The following is a 19,790-nucleotide window of genomic DNA, read 5'->3' on the forward strand; positions in this document are numbered from 1 at the left end:
AAAGAGGTGAGGTGAACAGACTTTTCACAAGAGTTCATGCTGAGCAAATGAAAGGTACTCAACATCATTAATATTAGTGGAATACAAATTATAAACACAATGAGATACCATGAGACACTCAGTAGAACAGTTACAGTTAAGAGGACAGAGAAGATCAAAGGAAAATAAGGATGCAGAGTAACACTCTTAATATGGTTAATGGGAATGAAATTTTATACACATATTTCATAAAACAGTACAGCAGTATCGCATGCTACTAAAAACACATGTCCCCTATGATACAACATCCACCTTATTTGCCACCCCTGACCTGCATGGGCAACTGAACTTAAGGTCCTTCGTGTGAATTCGCAGGGACACCAGATAAAACACAGACACAATTTACCTTTACACAAGCTTCCGGATGGCTTCTCCACTCTCAGCCTCAGGCTCCCCAAAAGGGAGAGCAAGAGAAAGTCACAAGAGGCTGGCAAGAGGGAGCAAGCATTTTCGGAAGTGGGCTTTTATTGGGGGGAACTCTTGTTCTTTAGAAAGTTCTATCCAAAAAAGGCCAGAAGGGGCATGGTTACAAAGGTTAGATGAGTGTAACTCAACCCCAGGGGCAACGCCTACATCTGAAGACATGCCTTTGTTATCTCAGCTGGGACAACACCCAAGTCACCACCCAGGTGGTGACTGGTCAGAGCCTCTTGCTTCAGGACTGGAAGGCGTGGGTCATTCAGAGTGGCTCCTCACACTTACTTACCTAAGAGAAATAAAAATCTAAAGACATATAAAGACTTGTCCACAAATGTTAACAATATCACTATTTATATCAGCTAAAAACTGAAAATACAATTCAAATGTCCATAACTGGTGAATACATAACTATGATAGTCATACTATAGATAACTGTGCAGTAATAAAAAAGAACAAAATATCAATATAGTAACACATCTGAATCTCAAAAATATTATGCCACACAAGGTCAAACACAATAGACTACTCATTGTAGGATTCCATTTACATACAAATCTAAGAGAGACAAACCACAGTGACAGAAATCATACTAGCCGTGCCTAGACCTGGAGTTACAGGAAGCCATCAAGGACATGAGAAAATTACTGAGAGTGAAGAAACTCTTCCATCCTGAATGAGGTGGTAGTTACATGGAGTTACACAGCTGGGTATAAATGCTAAATCCATCAAACTGCAACTTGAAAATGAATAAGTTAAAGGAGAAAGATACTTGTAATTTTCATTAGACAAAGTTTAAAGAGCTCTTAGAAAATAAAGAGGGAAAAAACTAATAATCCAACTGGAAAATGAGCAAAAGAAATGAATACTTCATTTACAAAAATGAACGATCAATTGGTTCTTACATAAATTTTAACATTTAAACTGATATGAGAAACGCAATAATGTTAAATTATGCTGAGAAAGCATTTTTCATAGATAGGACTGCCAAAATTCCAAAAGCTTGGTAATGCTGTCCTATGAAGGGTACATGGAAACAGTCTCACACATTGCTGAAAGATAAGTAGGATAGCCCTTATAGAAAACTTGGTGAAATTACAAATACATTAACCATTCCACCAAGAGCAATTTCACTTTGATAAATTTATATTATGAACTTGCACACACACAAAATATACAAAAGTTAATCTATACAGCAAAGTTTTTAATAAAAGACTATAAATAACTCAAATGACTATCATAGTAGAAAAAATAAAATTATGACACATTAAAAAGTAAAATATTATAGACCTATAAAATATAAGAGCTCATTATACAGTAATTTGAAAACAGATATAAAACACATTGTCAAATGAAAAAAAACAACAACAACAAAAAAGAACAGTGAGTATGGTATAGCATATTCCATATAAATAAGGGAAGATAAGACTGTAATTATTTCTGTATATGCATATAGAAACTGGAAAGATAAAGCTAGTAACAATGATCACTTGCAAGAGTGAAGATGATAGGAAAAAGAATGCATTTTAATTTTTTGACAATGTAAATAGAAAGAATTTGATGAATTAATTGAAATCAGTTCAATGGGAAAATGTTTAACAAAATGAGTAGACATCTTAAAATGATATGCAAAGACAGGTCACAAAACTAAAAGACAGTATTTACAATTCTAAAACCAAAAGGATTTGTGTCAAAAACATAAAAAGGGGCTGGAAGTATGGCTCTGTGATAGAGCCCTTGCGTGGCACTCATGAGGCCCAGGGTTCTATCCCCTGCACTGTACACACACAAATCAATCTGTGTGTCTACCTATCGGGCTCTTAAAGTCAGTAACTGAAAGACAAATAATCCAAAAGTAAAGAGGAAATGAGCAAAAGATTCACATCTATTTCACTGAGGGTAACAAAACAGTAAGTAAACATGAGATAATGCTAAACTCTATCAGGAGAGAGCAAAGTAAAACATTGATCAGGTATATTCTCTCAACCAGACTGGAAAAAAACTCAAGCCTATAATTTGAGCTGTTGGTAAGTGTTTAGGTCAGAGGTCAGTCAACTACAGTCTGTGAGAGCCTCCAGTTTTAAAATAAGTTTTCTGGGATCACAGTCAAACATACACTCTCTAGCTGCTTCTAGCTGCAAACCAGAAGTGAATAGCTGCAACAGAATCCTAAAACATTTCCTATAGGGCACCTTAAGAACAAGTTTGCCAATTCCTGATATAGATCGATGCTAACTCCTGCAGACTGTTGGTGTATGTAAACTAGGAAAAGCACTTTGTAAAAGCGTCTGACCCTGTCTACTGAAACTGAATATGTAACACATAAACGCAATAGTCTCTCTAACACTGAATGTATCAGAAAAAATAGAGAAAGCAACAAATACCCATTGACAAGAGAATCCTAAATTGTCCTATATTTAAATATTAGTGCAAGGCAATAAAAATGCGAGCACTATGCACATCATTATAAGCTCTCAAAATGCATTACTACTACTAATAAAGTTACAGAAGAATAATAAGTACAGTGAAACTCCATTTGTATCAAGTTCAGAAACATACAAACCATGTATTCTTTTCAGAATATACAGTACAACTATGAAGAAAAGGCATCAACTGATAAAAACAAAATGCAAAATTGTATCTTCTGCTGGTAGGAAGAAAGCTGGAAAGATGAATAGGGGGTGCTGCAAAGACATTGGCTCTGACTTACCCTCTGAGACAAGTGATCATGTTTATTAATGCTATTCTCTATGTCTACATACACAGATGAATGTATTCTTCTCTGTATTTGATGGTTAATAACTTTCAAAGCTCTACCAAAGAAATTAATAATGAAGACATCATGTTGCAAAGTATTGGTTCTCCCCCATTTAATTTCCATAATTATATTCCAGTAAGAAAAAATATTTAGTAGTCTCCTAAATATACTCCCTCAGCAGTACTATGCAACTTCAAAATGTGATACAAATAAAAGGCATCTTAAGAAAATATTATGCAAATGTAAAGGACAATCTAAAGATTATATTTTTAAAGAGTTGAGATAGGCAACCACTGGATGTAAATTTGACCATGATCCCTTATCAAATTCACTTTCCAATGCAAGATAAAGGGAACAAATATAGAAAAAAATTTAAAATTATAATTAAATTGTCTTCTATTAGAATTGTATGCATTCAGTTCCATTCTTAAAAAGCAGCTCACTTAAAAAATGTGAAAATGTATTTTATTTTTATTCCCTGCCATATTCCTGAAAGAATCTAAAGAGATAGAAATAAATGCTTCCTCCTTTAATAGGGGATTAAAGACAAAATCATGAGAAAAGTGAGGAATAAAAAAAAAAAAAATTTAAAGTCATGGTGAAGGCTAATACATGAAGGTAAAACCATAAGGAGGTTTTACACAAGTTGTTTACTGGCTGATACCTACAATCGACTATAGAAAAGATGAAAACATACAGTTAAAAGTTTTGTACTATCTCCTCAAGGATGATTTTCAACTTTTTTTTTTTTTTTTAAATGAGAACATGTCATTTTTTTTTTTTTTAAAGAGAGTGTGAGAGTGTGTGTGTGTGAGAGAGAGAGAGAGAGAGAGAGAGAGAGAGAGAGAGAATTTTTTTTTTAATATTTATTGTTTAGTTTTCGGCAGACACAACATCTTTGTTTGTATGTGGTGCTGAGGATGGAACCCGGGCCGCACGCATGCCAGGCGAGCGTGCTACCGCTTGAGCCACATCCCCGGCCCCCATGTCATTTTTTTTTATAGTTTTATTTTGTTTATTTTTATGTGGTGCTGAGGATTGAACCCAGGGTTTCAAACCCAAGCCTCGAATCCAGGCCCTTGAACATGCTAGGCAAGCACTGTACCACTGAGCCACAACCCCAGCTGTTCAATTTCTTTTGATATTGATTCTATAGAGAAGTATTCCTAAGAATCTTAAAAAGAATTTAAAATTAACTATCAAGCGACCAAAATATCTAGCAGGTTAATAAAATTAATGATTTATTAGGGGACCAAAAACTGGAGGGAAATACCTGAAAATAATCTGCAATAAGATTATTCAATGAAGTAATTAATGATACCACTTAATATTCAACATATTACTCATGAAATTACTGACCTTCCTGAATTGCCATGTCCACAGTTATTCCAGAGGCTGAATGCAAAAGTTTTTGGTAATTCTGTGCATTCTGGTCAAATAACTGTACAAGAAGAGAGCACGTCTTTTCATATTCACATCTGCTGACAGTGCACAACTGCTCCAGCTGCTGAAACACAGTAGCAGTATCATCCAGTGGGTCATCTAAATGGTCTCTGTGAACACATAAGCATGTAGATAACATTAGAATGTAGTTTTATTTTATTTTATTTACATTAAATAAAACTACGATGGATAAAGAAATAAGAAGGGCTGGGGTTGTGACTCAGTGGTATGCCGCTCGCCTCACACAAGTGCGGCCCTGGGTTCGATCCTCAGCACCACATAAAAATAAATAAATAAAATGAAGGTATTGTGTCCAATTACAACTAAAAATATTTAAAAAAGAAATAAGACAAATGGATTTGGAAAGCAAGAAATAAAATGTCTATATATCAAGATGACTTGATTATGCACACAGAAAAAGCCAAAGAAACCGCAAAAATGCTACCAAAATAGGTGAATTTACTAAGATCACATAGACTTAAATGTAAATTTTAAAACTAAAACTTCTAGAAGAAAAAAAGAAAATCTTTGTGGTCTTGAGTAAAATAAAGATTCTCAATATAACACCAAACACATGATATAACACATAAGAAAAGAAAGGATACACTGAACTTCATAAAAATGTAAAACTTCTGCTCCCCAAAAGACTTAAAATAAAAAGGAGAGAAAATATTCTCTAAAACACATGTATGATAAGACTTCTGAACAGAATAAATGGACCTCTCAAATTTCAGTAAGAAATAAATTACGTTTAAAAAAAAAAAAGAGCAACAGATATGAGATTTTATAGGCACTTTGCCAAAGAATACATACAGATGGTCACACACATAAAAAGATGCTCAACATTATTACTCTAAGGAAATGCAAATTAAATCTGCAAAGAGGTACTACTATACATCTTTTATACATTGCAGGTTAAGAATTCAAAATGTTGGGGCTGGGGTTGGTGGTTCAGTGGTACAGCACTTGCACAGCACGTGTGAGGCACTGGGTTCAATCCTCAGCACCACATAAGAACAAATAAATAAAATAAAGGTATTATGTCTATCTACAACTGAGAAGTATTTTAAAAAGAAAGAATTTAAAATGTTAAAGCAACTTTGGAAAATAATTTAGTAGCTTTTTATAAAGTGAAATATACACTTAATGATGCAACTCTGGAATGTTACACCAAAGAAATGCAAACAGGAAAACAAAACATATCAGTTACTGCCAGAGAGGACTACAAAGGGTCCCCCTCCTGTCCCCCCCCCACAAAAAAAAAAAAAAACCTTTAGAGTTAATGGAACTATTCAGTATCTCAATTGTGATGTTATTTATAAAAACACATATTCTTGTAGAATTCACAGAACTTTACCCTGAAGAGGGTAAACTTTTAACTTAATTTAAAAAAACTCCAAGATGAAAATACAACAGAAACATTTAGTTTTTAATACCTCACAACTATGGCAACAGAGTCCAATCGAGACGTGATAAAGGCCTTTGTGATTTCAGGTGCATAAGTGTCTAGTAAGTGGGGCTCAGTTGATTTCACAAAAGGAACTGATGCTACCATCCTCTGCCACAGAGTTAATAAATAATGAACACTGTTTGGAGCAAACTCCCAATGCTACAAAGAAACAGAGCAAAAGAAATTTAAAATAACTTAATAGCTTTCTAGAATATCAGATACAAAGCAAAATTACTTTTTAAATTAACTTTTATTCTGATTATATGACTAATGAATGCTTAATACAGCAAATTTCATAAATGCAAAAATGTTAAAGAAACCAATATCCCACAATATTATTCTGTTCAGAGATTATCACTATTAAAATGTTACAATACGTTTAAGTGTTAAACTATTTCCTTTTAATCATTCCATGAATATATTTTATAGAATTAACATCATATAGAAAATATAGTTTAGCAATTCCTAATCCAAATTTAAGAAAAGAATTTAACCACAATACAGTATGTAAAAAATTATTTTATAGAAGTTTATTACAGCTTCTAAGTTATTCTTCAGTTATTAGACACCGTAAGTGATTTTTCAATTTTTTCTTATTAAAAATATTATAATTATTTCTTTTACCTAAAACTTTGCAAAGACCATTTTCAGTAAAGTACTCCAAGTAACAGGTATTTAAAAAAAAACAACAAAAAAAAAACCCCAAACACCCCCACTAACCTTTATCAAGAAATTGTTCTAAAACTAAGTACAGCTTAACATCAATTATTTTTTTTTACTTACCTGTAGGCTAGTAATAGTAAAATTAGCAATCAATCTGATAACTTCAGGATACTCCTTGACCATAACTAACTCTCCCAGTTGATAATTTGTCTTTAAACGAGCCAAAAATCGACAAAATTCATGATAATTACCTGGATCAGACAAACCCTAAATTATGAGACAAAAAGTAAGTCTTTTAAAATAAACCAATCTATTGATAATAAAGCTACTAAATTTCAAAGAATTTTATTAAGTATTCTATTTGTTTTCAGAGGTACCTATGGTATCTTACATCAACTAGGTAGGCAATGTAAGAAAAATGATTCTTGCTAAATTTAATATTGTTGTCAATTATTCATAATAAGGAATCTAAAGTAGAATTTTTGGAAGAAGCTTTGCACAACAAAGACGAAAATATTTCTGGGACCCTATTACATAAAAACAGAGTGTGTGTATTATAACCTAAACAGAAGTCAACAAAGGTCTTGAAAAGTATTTAAGAATGAAGGGCCGAGAGAAAAATATTCAAGATGAAAAACAAGAATGGGCTCTTGAAACCCGAGAAGGGAGTACTAACACCAGACTTAAATTAAATAGTGTGTGTACACACAAGTAGACAATTTCTTTTTATGGAACACTTTCTGAATACAGGCATTGTGCCCTGACTTAACTCCCTGTCTTTAAGTGTTAGTCATTCAAACAAATTACTGCCATGTAGGGAACCAAGTTTAACAACAAGACAGGACACACAGGTAACTTGTGAGGGAGAACAGGTTAAAAAGGAAGAGACCTTGAAAGTTCTCCCCAGTTGCTACAAGCTGTTTGAAAACAGAACACATCTCCATAGTTAACACCTGCTATCATCTCCACAGTTACCACTCTGTAGTCTCTGTAGTTAGCCTGATAGAGAATTCTATGCAGTGTCTGTTTAATACTCAATGAGTCTAAGAAATTTCATTCATAGGCACTCCATGAAAGAAGCAGCCTAGTGGTAGAGTGCCTTCCACAGCATGTGTGAAGCTCTGAGTTCAATCCCCAGCACTGCAGGTGGGGTGGTGGGGGGAGTTTTGCTGGGCACAGTGACACACACCTATAAACCAAGCAGCTCCAGAGACTGAGGCAGGGTATCATGAGTTCAAAGCTACCCTCAGCATCTTAGTGAGGCCTTAAAAATTTCAGTGAGACCCTATCTCTAAATTAAAAATATATTTTAAAAAAAGATTGGGGATGTGGCTCAGTGGTTAAGTGCCTCTAAGTTCAATCCCCAGTTAAAAAAAAAAAAAAAAACAAGAAAGAATGAATTTTAAAAGTGTCTAATTATTAAGCATGAATTCCAAAAAGACATTTTATAATCATAGTTTTTTAAATACATGTTTATAATTCTAAAACAATATAATACTTAAGATCAGTTTTTACAGTGAAACACTGACATAGGGATGCTAAAAAAATCACTTAATAGAATTATCTAACATGGGTATAGTAATTTCCACAATTTTGGTTGATGACAAGAGAATTAAACAACTAAAAACTTTTAAATATGTTGGTAAAAATTCTATTTACCAACTAAACAGATAAAATACGCTAACATTGAAAAGATAAAATACATTGTTAACTCAAACATTCCTGAGAACAACTTGCAAAATAATCAGTTTTGTGAGATAATCACATTTTATTTCTGTAGAAAAGTATTATCTGTGTCCCCACCAAAAGTGATTAATAACCAAGAGGTTTAGGTAAACCTCTTTAAATTACCATTTAACCTTTTAAAAATCTGTAGTTTAATTACAGATATTTTAAACCAGAAAAAAAAAAACAAATAATGAAACAAAATATTTATCTAGGTATCCAAAATCACTAATTATGGCTTTGCAATTCTCTGAAATAGGTATTGCCACTGTGGAATAGATAACTCATATTTGTCCACAAGAGGGCAAAAAGACATTATTTCATAATTTAAAACCTTTTATCCCAATATTAATACTTAAATTATTAAGTCCTCTAGTTCAGGTGGACATAACCCTGAATTAATCACTTCAATATTTTAACCAATGTGGGCAAGGAAATGTAGCACAATGGTAAAAGACAGAAGCATAATAAGATATATGACCTTTTTTCATATTCACCTAAAAGGAAAAAAATGGAGAGGAACACAGAAGTCTTCCATGAAAACATCCATTTTTTAAAAACTGCCCATTTTTACTACAAATGAGACCTAAGTAAGATGAATGCAATACTAAATATTTTCTTCCAGAATCATAATAAATTCATGATGAGTTTATTATCTGCCTTTGAGCAGAAATATTATTTCTATATGCTAAGTATTAATTAAATTACTTCATAAATACCTGAGGGTTTTCAAGTATCCTTTTCACTCCCTTAATTAAATTACCAAGGTACTTGGCACGTTCAGGACTGCTAAATAAGGACCTTCTTGTAGAAGCAAACTGAACTAAACACGCAAGTGCCTAAAAACAGAAACAAAAAATTCATTTCAATTTTAAAAGGAGCTATGACCACATATAAGCAAGACTTAATTTAAAATGTAATTAATTTTAATGCTAAAAGAGCATTATATAAAATAATAGCTGAGCATCATCATACCACCACTCACAATCTTTCTATCCCATCATTAAAATTTTTATTTGTATGTATTCTCATCTAATATGCTTTTCTATACCAAATTTGCCAGAGCAGGGCTTAAACATGCATACATTAAGAAAATTCCCAATTGCTTATGATGCCCCCTCCACTGTGAGCCAATGAACCAGATGTTCTACCAAAGAGAAAATATCATCTTATGGTACAATATGTTAAATACTGTGAAATTACTCATTGGGATTCCTACAAAGGTGGGGGAAATCCCAAAAGTTTACTCAATCCAGAATATCCTAAATTTATTTAGTCATGGAATATTTTACATCATCCATTAGTATGTTTGGAAAATGCTAGAAGAGTTACTTACTTTCTAATGATATTTACTAAAATCTTTTTTTTTTTTTTTTTTTTTTTTTATTAAGTAAGGCCCCAAATTGGCAACTTTCAAGCCAAACTGGCCTATGGTTCCCCTGATTCACATATTTGCTTGCCACTTTTTTTTTTTTTTTTTAACCCATTAAGTCGCAAGTTTTTGATTCTGTGAATGTTGCAATGAAACTGAAACAGGTGCATTAAAATGGGCTGGGAATCAAAATCTACAGCTTAACTAAAATCAGTTGTCAATAAATATTTTAATTTGAAATCTTCACATAAAATGTGTGGCTCTCTTGGCAAGGGTAAGAATAGGTAAAAAATCCAAAAGATTGCCTTTTTAAAAGACATGCTTATGTGCCATTGCCTCTATCAGTTAAAAAAACAAACAAACAAACACCCAAGTTTAAAAAAATACAAAAGCCAAACAAACTTAAAAACATCCTCCTTCAGAACTCTGATGTACAGACTTAGGAAACACTAATATATTAAAAGCAAAACACCCAGGGTTGGGGACATGTAGAACTGTTTTGTTGTTGTTGTTTTCTACTGGAGGATTAACCTAGGGACACTTCACCACTAAGCACGTTCCTAGCCTTTTTGTTTGTTTTTCATTTGAAACAGGATCTAAATTACTTAGGGCCTTGCTAAATTGCTGAGACTGGCCTTGAACTTGTAATCCTCCTGTCTCAGCCTCTCAAGCCACTGGGATTACAGATATGCCCAACCAAGCCCAGCAAAAACTGGGTTCTGATCTTAGTAACAATGTGGACTTACTTTGTTACCCTGGGATGACTTCCCTTAGCCATTCTGGGTGTGCTTTGTTTTTCTGGTAAACCTGGTGAGGACAGCATTAGGAACCCTGAAGAACCACTGTGATGATCAGGTCAAACAAGTACCACATCAGAGCATGCCAATAAACAGCACTTACCATCTCAGGAAACAGATGTCATCTACTTTTTTTAAATTGCCAGTACCTTTTTGTTTTAAAACATAATTACATGAAATCATGATTTTTAAACCACTATAAGCAAGGCTGCTTTGGTTGAAAGACAGAAGGCTGTGATACTGCCTGGAAACATGAGTCCTCAGTGAAACCCAGTTTAAAAGCTACTTCACTACCTTGAACTCTAGATTCAAGGACAGACATGTTTTTTTGAAGTGTGATTTTGTGAATCCACTCCTCCTTTCTAAATGATAACATCTAAACAAGCATACCACTTGTACATGCTTTAAATCAGGAACATCTTTTTTCAGAAAATGGCAACATTATTTCTAGAAGCTTGGATATTAAACCTATAATTATTTTTTAACATTACCATATCTATTACAGATGCTGCAAAGATGGAACCCACAGTCTCAAAGTTCTATACAATAACAGAGTTTCAAGATTTTTTGAACATATAACAGAATTTGATTAAAAAACTTAACAAACGACAATAGTCCTAAGCAAAAATCAAGTAAATAGATCCCTCTTTGTGTTTCATTCAGTGATACCTGGTGGAGGCTGTCTGCCAAGCCCAGGCCCTGGAGGGCTGAGGGGTGTTAGAAAGTGGGGAAGGTCCTGGTAAGGGAGCTGATAGCTGGACTTCAAACCTATGAGAACTGACTAGTAAGAAAGGTATATTTACAAGTTGGTGTGTTGTTCTGGCTCTGGCAGGAGCAAAATCAACAGTTCCTGGTTCTGGTTCAACCATTAAATGGAATGGACTACTGACAGAATAAACAAAACCCAACAAAGAGATCGAATGATATGCACCTAGGATGACACAAGAACTACAGTGACAAGTCGACCCAATCAAACATATAAGCAGAGTTTTGTGGATAAATAAACTCCATCCTTTAGGTTCATTAAAGATCACAGCTACTTTTCAATCAAGTAATGAATGAGTTTTACTTACTAACTGAGACAGCAGTGGTGGAAGTGAATGATACAAATTGAAGAAAAGATCCAATGTTTCCGGTTCCAGGAAAACTGAGAAAAAAAAATGATTTCTGATATCATTACTTTCAATCCAGTGATCTTAACAAATAAAACAAAATCACACAAACTGAGGACAATGAGATCTTGGCCACTCTTTGCAGTTGAGCTATTTTAAATTCCTAGCTACTTTCCTCAGAAAACTGAGATAATAGAGATTAAAAACTAACTAGCCGAGATGATATAGCATCTACAGTTCTAAGTAGGGCAATCTTCCTAACTACTTTCATCTATATTAAAATAATATGAACACTGTTTAAAATTTCAAAAATTATCAACAAGCAAGCAGTATGAAAAAGTCTATAATATGAAAACAACTACATCTAGCCCCTTCCAACCACCTTTCAACATATTTACCTATACTTCTAAGTAATGTTGTACACTATTACTTCTTTTGGCTGTTTCACTTCAGATATAAGCTTAAATATTACCCTGAGCCTAAGAGGCTGTAGCTGCTCAACCCCACCTGCAACTCCACCTCTCCAATCTCCACAATCCACCCTCCCCTTCCATTACCAACATGATTTGTGACTAAATCAACTTTGAAGTATTTACATTTATTATGACTACACAAAAAATATAAAAAACATTAACAGCCAGTCCTAGAAGTTTACTATATCACAATTATAATTCACTCTGTACTTAATCACAGCATTTTTCCTGTGTGTAGCTGTGTCATAAACTCCAAATGCTCTCATTAGCAAGATGTTCTCCATGATGTTTTCCACATGGTCAAGAGCACCAAACATTCTCATTTCCACTCTCCCAGCCCTACCTCTCAGATGCTCCCACAGAACTGGCTATTTCCTAACTTTGTCACACAGCGGACTCCTCCCTACATCTATTCATTCCATCATGGGTTGAAGTCCCTATTTCTGCATCCCCTTCTTCCACCTTCTTGGCTTACAAATCAAGTAGCTTCCTGAGAGTAAGTACAGAGGGGATGAATTTGGGGAGGACTTGCATGTCTGAAGAGGTCTTTAATCTTGGTTATACTTGGTAATTTCCATCTAGTTGGAAAATAATTTTCCTGCAGAAGTCTGAGTCTTCCAGTCTACAATGCTGCTATGGAGAAACTGACTATCCTTCTGGATCCCAATCCTTTGTAGGTGACTGACTTTTTTCTTTCTTGTACATTTTAGGAATTTTTCTTTATCCTCTGTATTCTAAAATGTCATGATTATGAAGCTTTGCACATACCCATTTTCACTCATGATGCTGGGTACTTGGTGAGACAGTTTAATCCAAAAACTCTTATGACCTGTAGTGCTGAGAACATTTTTGCAAATTTCCTCCTGTTTTCTCTGTCCTGTATTTTGGCCCTCCAAACCTTCAGATGCCAGGCCTAATTTTATCTTCTAGTTTTTTTATATATTTTTCTCCTTTCAAGCATCTTGCTTCCTTTGTTCTACCTTCTAAATTTCATTAACTATTCAGAACATTCTCTGAATTTCTACTTTTTGATAATATCCTGCTCTTGTTCCAGGAATGTATTATCTTTTGTCATCTCTTTAGGAATAGTAATTATACCTGTTAGAAGCTAACTTCTACTCTTCACCTTATCTATTTCTATTTTTTTTTAACTGAACTTTTTGAGATAATTCTAGATCCACATATAGTGGCAAAACCCAGTACAGACTGACCTCATATTTTACTCAATATTTCACAATAGCACAAGGGAATTAACCTGGATACAATTTACCAATCTTATTAAATTTCCCAGTTTTACATGTACTTGTTTGTGTACACCTGGATGTTTTTAGTCTGTGCACTTCTTTATTCTATGTGTTGGTTCATGAATCCAATTACCACAGTCAAGATTCAGAACATTAAAACCCTTTTTATTGGTTTAGTCTCTGACTTCATACTAGAAGTTCTCAAAAACCCATGGTGCTTGTTATGTCTTGGATCTGCAATGTTCCCCAAAAGGCGCATGTACTCAAAGGCATGGTCCCTAATGCAGCCATGTCCAGAGGTGAGACTTTCAGGAAATGATTGGATCAGGAAGGTTCTAACCTCATTAATCCACCTGATGGATTAATGATTTGAAAGGATTATTGGAAGGCAGGGACCAAGTTACAGAAAGTAAGTCTGGGGGGGGTGGCTCTAGAAGGGTTTCATTGGGTGTGCCACAGAAGGGTTTATCTTATCCCAGTCCCCTTCCTTCTTCTGTGTGCATGTATGTGTCTATCTCCTCCTCTCCTCCACCTTCACAGCTGCTAAGAGTGAGCAGCTTTCCTTTACCTCGCCCTTCTGCCAGGATGTTTCTGCCTTGGGGCCACATGACCATGAACTGAAACACCCCCTAAATTGTTTATATCAGGTATTTTGGTCACAGTGACAAAAAAACTAACAGCGTTTCTCAACTATATCAGGTATTCCTGATTCTGATATATTCTGATATATGCTCTAGTTCAATTTTCTCAGAAAAAAAGCTTGGTCTTGTGAAGCAAGGGAACAGTGCAGATGAGGGAGGGAGGGAAAGGCAGTCACCTAGCTGCACAAGTGGCAGAGAAGAGACTATTCAGAATACAGTCTTTTAACCAAGCCCTTGAAGCCTCCTTCCCTTCCTGAATTCAGGGGTACCCTAAATATCACCTTTTTTCCCTGGAATGAAGTCATCTTGTTATTTTTTTGTACTGGTTAACCTAGGGGCACTTCACCACTAAGCACATTCCTAGAACAGAGTAAGTTGCAACTCTGCTCTGCTAAGTCACTTACTCTAATTCATTCTCTTTATTGCTCTGGAAAATATGTTGACATCTCTTGTCTACTATTAGATCCTTTCCCATTCTATTCATATGAAAGTTTCCAAACAGAGATCTTGATTTTTTTTTTCTTCCCAAAACTGTTTTCCATCTATCTCTAGAGCTATCTTCTTTTTTCTTTTCCAAAATCAAAATATGGTAGTTACTATAATACATCAGGGGAAACATTTTGAAATTGGGTATCAGTAAACACTTCAGGTAGCAAATTCTTTTGGGTTGCAAACCACTTTTCTGATTGCCTAGCCTAAAACTAAGACAACACACCCTGAGCAAATATATTGCTCTCTTCTGCATCATTAGATTGACCACCCCTCATGCTCTTTATTCTTACTTGTTCTCCAGGTTGTTGGAATCTGTACTGTGCAAAGATCATCTGCAGACTCATCTGCTGAACTGCCAATGAAGTCAAAGTTGAGGCAGTTGAGGACCAGTTTCAAGACCTGCATCACCAGATTCTGTTGAAATTGATCTTGAAGATTTAAAGGTTTGGCCAATACCTGAAAAAAGGTTAAAAACAAAACACTATAAGCTGGGTGCAATGGTGCACACCTGTAATCCCAGTGGCTTTGGGAGGCTGAGGCAGGAGGATCAAAGCCAGGCTTAGCAACCTAGCAAGGCACTAAGCAACTCATTGAGACCCTATTTCTAAATAAAATACAAAATAGTGTTGAGGATGTGGCTCAGTAGTTCAGTGCTCCTGGGTTCAATCCTCAGTACCAAAAAAATCCATTATAAACACATCAATAAATTTTAACTTTATGAATTTAAATAATTCTTTAATGCCAAATGGAAATTAGTTAAAAAAATTAACAAAATTATATTACTCCAAATATTAAGGGAGAAAAGTAAAATCACTATCTTCAAATTTCTATGATAGACTACATTCAAATTTAATTTTGTGAGATAAGAATAAAAACATACCTGATGCTGTACTGCAGGTCATCATCTAAAGTTATAAGACAGCACTAAGAAAAATACTCTCCACAGTACAACTGCATAAATGTATACATAATTATTACCTTAAAGGTGGCTTTGAACAAGCCAAAGACTAAATGTTCTTCAAGAAACACTAGGACTAACTTCAATTATAACAGAGACACACTGGGTTAACAAAAGCTGTCAGAACTGTGATTATGGGAGGACACTCACAAGCTCTGGAGAGCAGTCCTGACACCAAAACAATGCCCATTCTGACATATCAACAGACTACCTTTCTAGAGTTGCCCCATGAAATATCTGCGGAAGAAATGATGTGAAGTTTGGGATTCTCCAAGAATAATAACAAAAAAGAAGTAAAGTAAGCAGGTAGAGATTGGAGAGATGAAACAAGATTAGCTGCAAGTTATAACTGTTTAACTGAAGGGTTCTTGAGTGGCAATTATGTCTACTTTTGTATATGTTACATGTTGTATTTACCTACTTTTGCATATATTTTTCCATACTAAAAGAAAATGTTTAAGACAATAAGGTCTTTTAGTCTGACCTAGTAGGGTACTTATCATGTTACTGTCAAGGTAAACATTCCCTAATCCCAAAACTTGAAATACAAAATGTCCTGTAATATAAAAACTTTTGGAGCATCTACATGACAATCAAAATGATTTGGATTTTTGTGAATTTCAGGTTTTGGATTTTTGGATTGGTGATACTTAATAAAGTCTATGCAAAAATCCAAATCTGAAACATTTCTGATTCTAAGTAGGGTAACAGGTACTCAGCTGGAACCATAGAACTGACATAAGGAGAAACTAGTTCCTTTAGGAAGTGCTGTACTATGAGAACTAACAAGCTTGAGTGACACAATGGATTCCCTATGTTGATAAAGAGAACACAATGAAGTTATGAATCACAATATCACTAACGCTCAATAGGGCACTAAGTAAAAAATGGGAATTCCTATTTCCCTAAGAAATTGTTAAACTCAGCTAGCTATCTTAGCTAATCTAAGAAAAATTTTGGTGTTTAATGAATCAAACTTAATTATTTCATTTTTCACCTACATCCCATCAAAACATGGGCAGGCAGATAAAGAAATCAAGACTCAATTTAGCTTCTTCAGTTAAGAACCTACAAGAGAAAGACAAACTACTACCTAAAGTTATTAAATTTCCTTTAGATTTTATTTTATATACCCAGGGAGTAAAAGCCAATTTTTTTGGAACCCCTTAGAGATTTGTACAAATATATCATACTTACATTAAGACTGTGCACAATAATTCTTTTAAAGGCAGAACTGGGGGCAGAGGGAATCCACTTGAAATCCTTTTGAAACTGTTAAAATTTCCTAAATAACTAGAAAATTGAATAACTAAATAACTTACCTCTTTTAGAAGAGAACACGCTAGCACTAATATGTCTTTGAGAGAAGTGTCACGAAATGAAGTAGCTATTTTCCTGTGTTTTGCTGAAGGTCTAGAATAATCAACCTTAAAAAAAAAAAAAAGAAAAGAAAAATTAGTTTAATCAGACCTACCCCTCTCAAATACAAAAAAAACAACAAAAAATGTACTCAGATAGAAACAGGGATTAAAGAATCATAAAGTTCAGAATTAAAATATCTTTTCAAAATCTACCAGGATAGGGCTGGGGATGTGGCTCAAGCGGTAGCGCGCTCGCCTGGCATGCGTGCGGCCCGGGTTCCATCCTCAGCACCACATACAAACAAAGATGTTGTGTCCGCTGAAAACTAAAAAATAAATATTAAAATTCTCTCTCTCTCTCTCTCTCTCTCTCTTTAAAAAAAAAAAAATCTACCAGGATAAATGATTTTACTCAAGAAGTTGGTTTCTGGACTCTTTTCATTCAGTGCTCTTCTGACAAACCACATGATCTAGAAATTAAAAGGCAGAGCTGATCACACTTTCAGAGGCAACATAAACACTGACTGTAAAATACTAGACCCAAGACCATCAGCTCCTGAACCAGGCACTACATTTCACATCATGCAAACAACTTCCCTGTCCCTTAGATGCCACCTGCAAGATGAGAAGTCTCTGAGCTCATCTTCAAACCCTAGCACTCTGTAGATCAGCCACTAGATGAGAACAGAAAAATTCTTCTGTATGAAAGTGGTATCTTCGTATATACCACATGTCATTGGTTCATGTCACTGGTGTTGTGAATAACATGTCATTGGTATTCTGAAAACCACTAAAAGAGGATACTATAAACAAGAAATCTGATTTATAAGGTAAGCAATACAATTCCTCCAAATATTTTATAATTTTTAGGACTAAATAACTAGAATTAGCTCTTGAGTCTCTAATCTAAAATATAGTATGTCCAAACTCCACTATTAATACTAGCAATTTTTCCATTTACCCATAGGAAAAAGCAAACAAAATTGAGGTCTGATGCCCAAATGATTATCAGCATCAAGGTCTAGAGCTGCTACAGCATTATTATTTATTCCTTTTGCTATTTGGATGAAGAAAGTAAACCATTTTCCTTGCTAATGTTTACAGATTTGCAAAAAGCAGTAAGCTAAAAATTGATTATCTGACACTTCCTAATCTCCAACATATGATTTAGACTACACTTGTACTTATAAAACATGAAGCATACTAGAAGTCTGAAGTGATTACAGAAAGTAGTTACCGGAATCTATATCCAATATCTAAGATTTGAACTACATTTTCAGTGTTCCTCCCTTAATTAAAACTTCAAAATATCTCCTACAATGCTTTTCTTTAATACAAATAAGAGTATGTGGCATTACGGTTTCAATTTATAAAGTATTCTTCACATATTATTTCACTTTATCTTCAAAACTACATATTATTCTTTTCTTAGCATGTGAGAAAATTAGAGTTTATAGCATATAATCTTAGCCTAATCTCTGAATGACCACCATGCCCACAGCATGGAGAAAGGAAATGAAGGGTTTTATTTATATATATATATTTATATTTTAGTTTTAGGTGGACACATTCACAATATCTTTATTTTATGTTTATGTGGTGCTGAGGATCGAACCCAGTGCCTCATGCTTGCTTGGCAAGCGCTCTACCACTGAGCCACACCCCAGCCCTGAGGAAATGAAGGTTTGCTGAGGGCATCTGTACACTGGGAGCCACACCGTTGTTCACAAAATCCACCTCATAAGGAATGCCAGTCTCAATTTTCAATTCAAGAGAATGATATACAGACTTAAGAAGTTTGTACAAAGGAGTCAGCAACAGAGCTAAAATATAAATCCATGACTTATCCAGCATCTTCTTCAAGGCTTGTGTGATTACTATTTTATTTGGGCTATTCATTTAGATACTGAATGCTTTAAGATGTGGCATGCACAGACACTTCCTACTGCACACCTCTGTATCCACCCTGCAGGCACTGAATGAACTTACAAGGCACACATCTGACAACTCTTAACATTGGATTTTCCCATGTACTGCAGATCACCCCCAGACTGCCTCGTTTAGGAATGCTTAATAAATGCTAGTTGAATCTCAAAATGCCATAAAATTAGGCCAAGTCAAATATCTCCACAGAAGCCATATTTTTCCATGATATGAAGCCAAAGATCACACTTCAGACCTTGGAGCTCTTCTTCAAAGGAACTTGGTTCTGTGGAAGATGAGCCTGGAACATTCTGTGCCAGAAGGAAGAAAAGCATTCAAAGAATGTGACAAATGCTCACTGGACAAAAACGCCAGCCTGAAAGGTCTCTTACGGACAAATTTTGGGAAAGCTTGAACATCAAAATAATGTTAGTAATGAATTATAGCCTATTAAATAAACTTGTAAACCAATCAGTAAATTTTCAGTCTGAAGAGGATTATGATATTTTCAATGCCTTAAATTGCCTCTCCAAAAATTTTTTGATTACAACAGAAAAAAGAATGAATCTACAAGAGACCATTTTAATTAAGAGATCAATATTGGCTGGGTACCAGGGACTATGCCTACAATCCCAGCTATTTGTAGGACTGAGCTAGGAGGGTCACCAGTCTTAGGCACGGACAACTTAGCAAGAGCCTGTCTCAAAATAAAACCAAAAATGGGACTGGGATATAGCTCAGTGGTAGAATGCTTGCCTAATGTGCAAGGCCCTGGGTTCAATCCCCAGCACGGTGGGGGGGGGGGGGGGAGAGATATCTTAAAGTGAACCTCCTCAGTTATGTGACAAATCAAGTCATGCATGCACTTCCTGGCAGAAGAAATGAGAAGGCCACAGGATCTGTTCTGTGACACTCCTGACAA

The 19,790-nt window shown here is 34.9% G+C and overlaps 1 protein-coding gene across 7 annotated transcripts in view; it reads right to left on the reverse strand.

Moving 5' to 3' along the window:
* Positions 1-19,790, reverse strand: part of Ranbp17 (RAN binding protein 17) — a 298,250-nt gene that overhangs the window by 256,789 nt on the left and 21,671 nt on the right. For all 7 annotated transcript variants that reach the window (XM_076856352.2, XM_076856353.2, XM_076856351.2 and 4 more), the window contains 7 exons: positions 16,907-17,011; positions 14,917-15,082; positions 11,738-11,811; positions 9,215-9,334; positions 6,891-7,037; positions 6,094-6,266; positions 4,574-4,767 (listed from right to left, as the gene is read on the reverse strand). In XM_076856352.2, coding sequence (XP_076712467.2) covers positions 4,574-4,767; positions 6,094-6,266; positions 6,891-7,037; positions 9,215-9,334; positions 11,738-11,811; positions 14,917-15,082; positions 16,907-17,011 — 979 coding nt within the window. The remainder of the gene's footprint in view (positions 1-4,573; positions 4,768-6,093; positions 6,267-6,890; positions 7,038-9,214; positions 9,335-11,737; positions 11,812-14,916; positions 15,083-16,906; positions 17,012-19,790) is intronic.

This window comes from Callospermophilus lateralis, chromosome 5 (assembly GCF_048772815.1).
Source record: "Callospermophilus lateralis isolate mCalLat2 chromosome 5, mCalLat2.hap1, whole genome shotgun sequence".
NCBI classification, from domain to species: Eukaryota; Metazoa; Chordata; class Mammalia; order Rodentia; family Sciuridae; genus Callospermophilus; species Callospermophilus lateralis.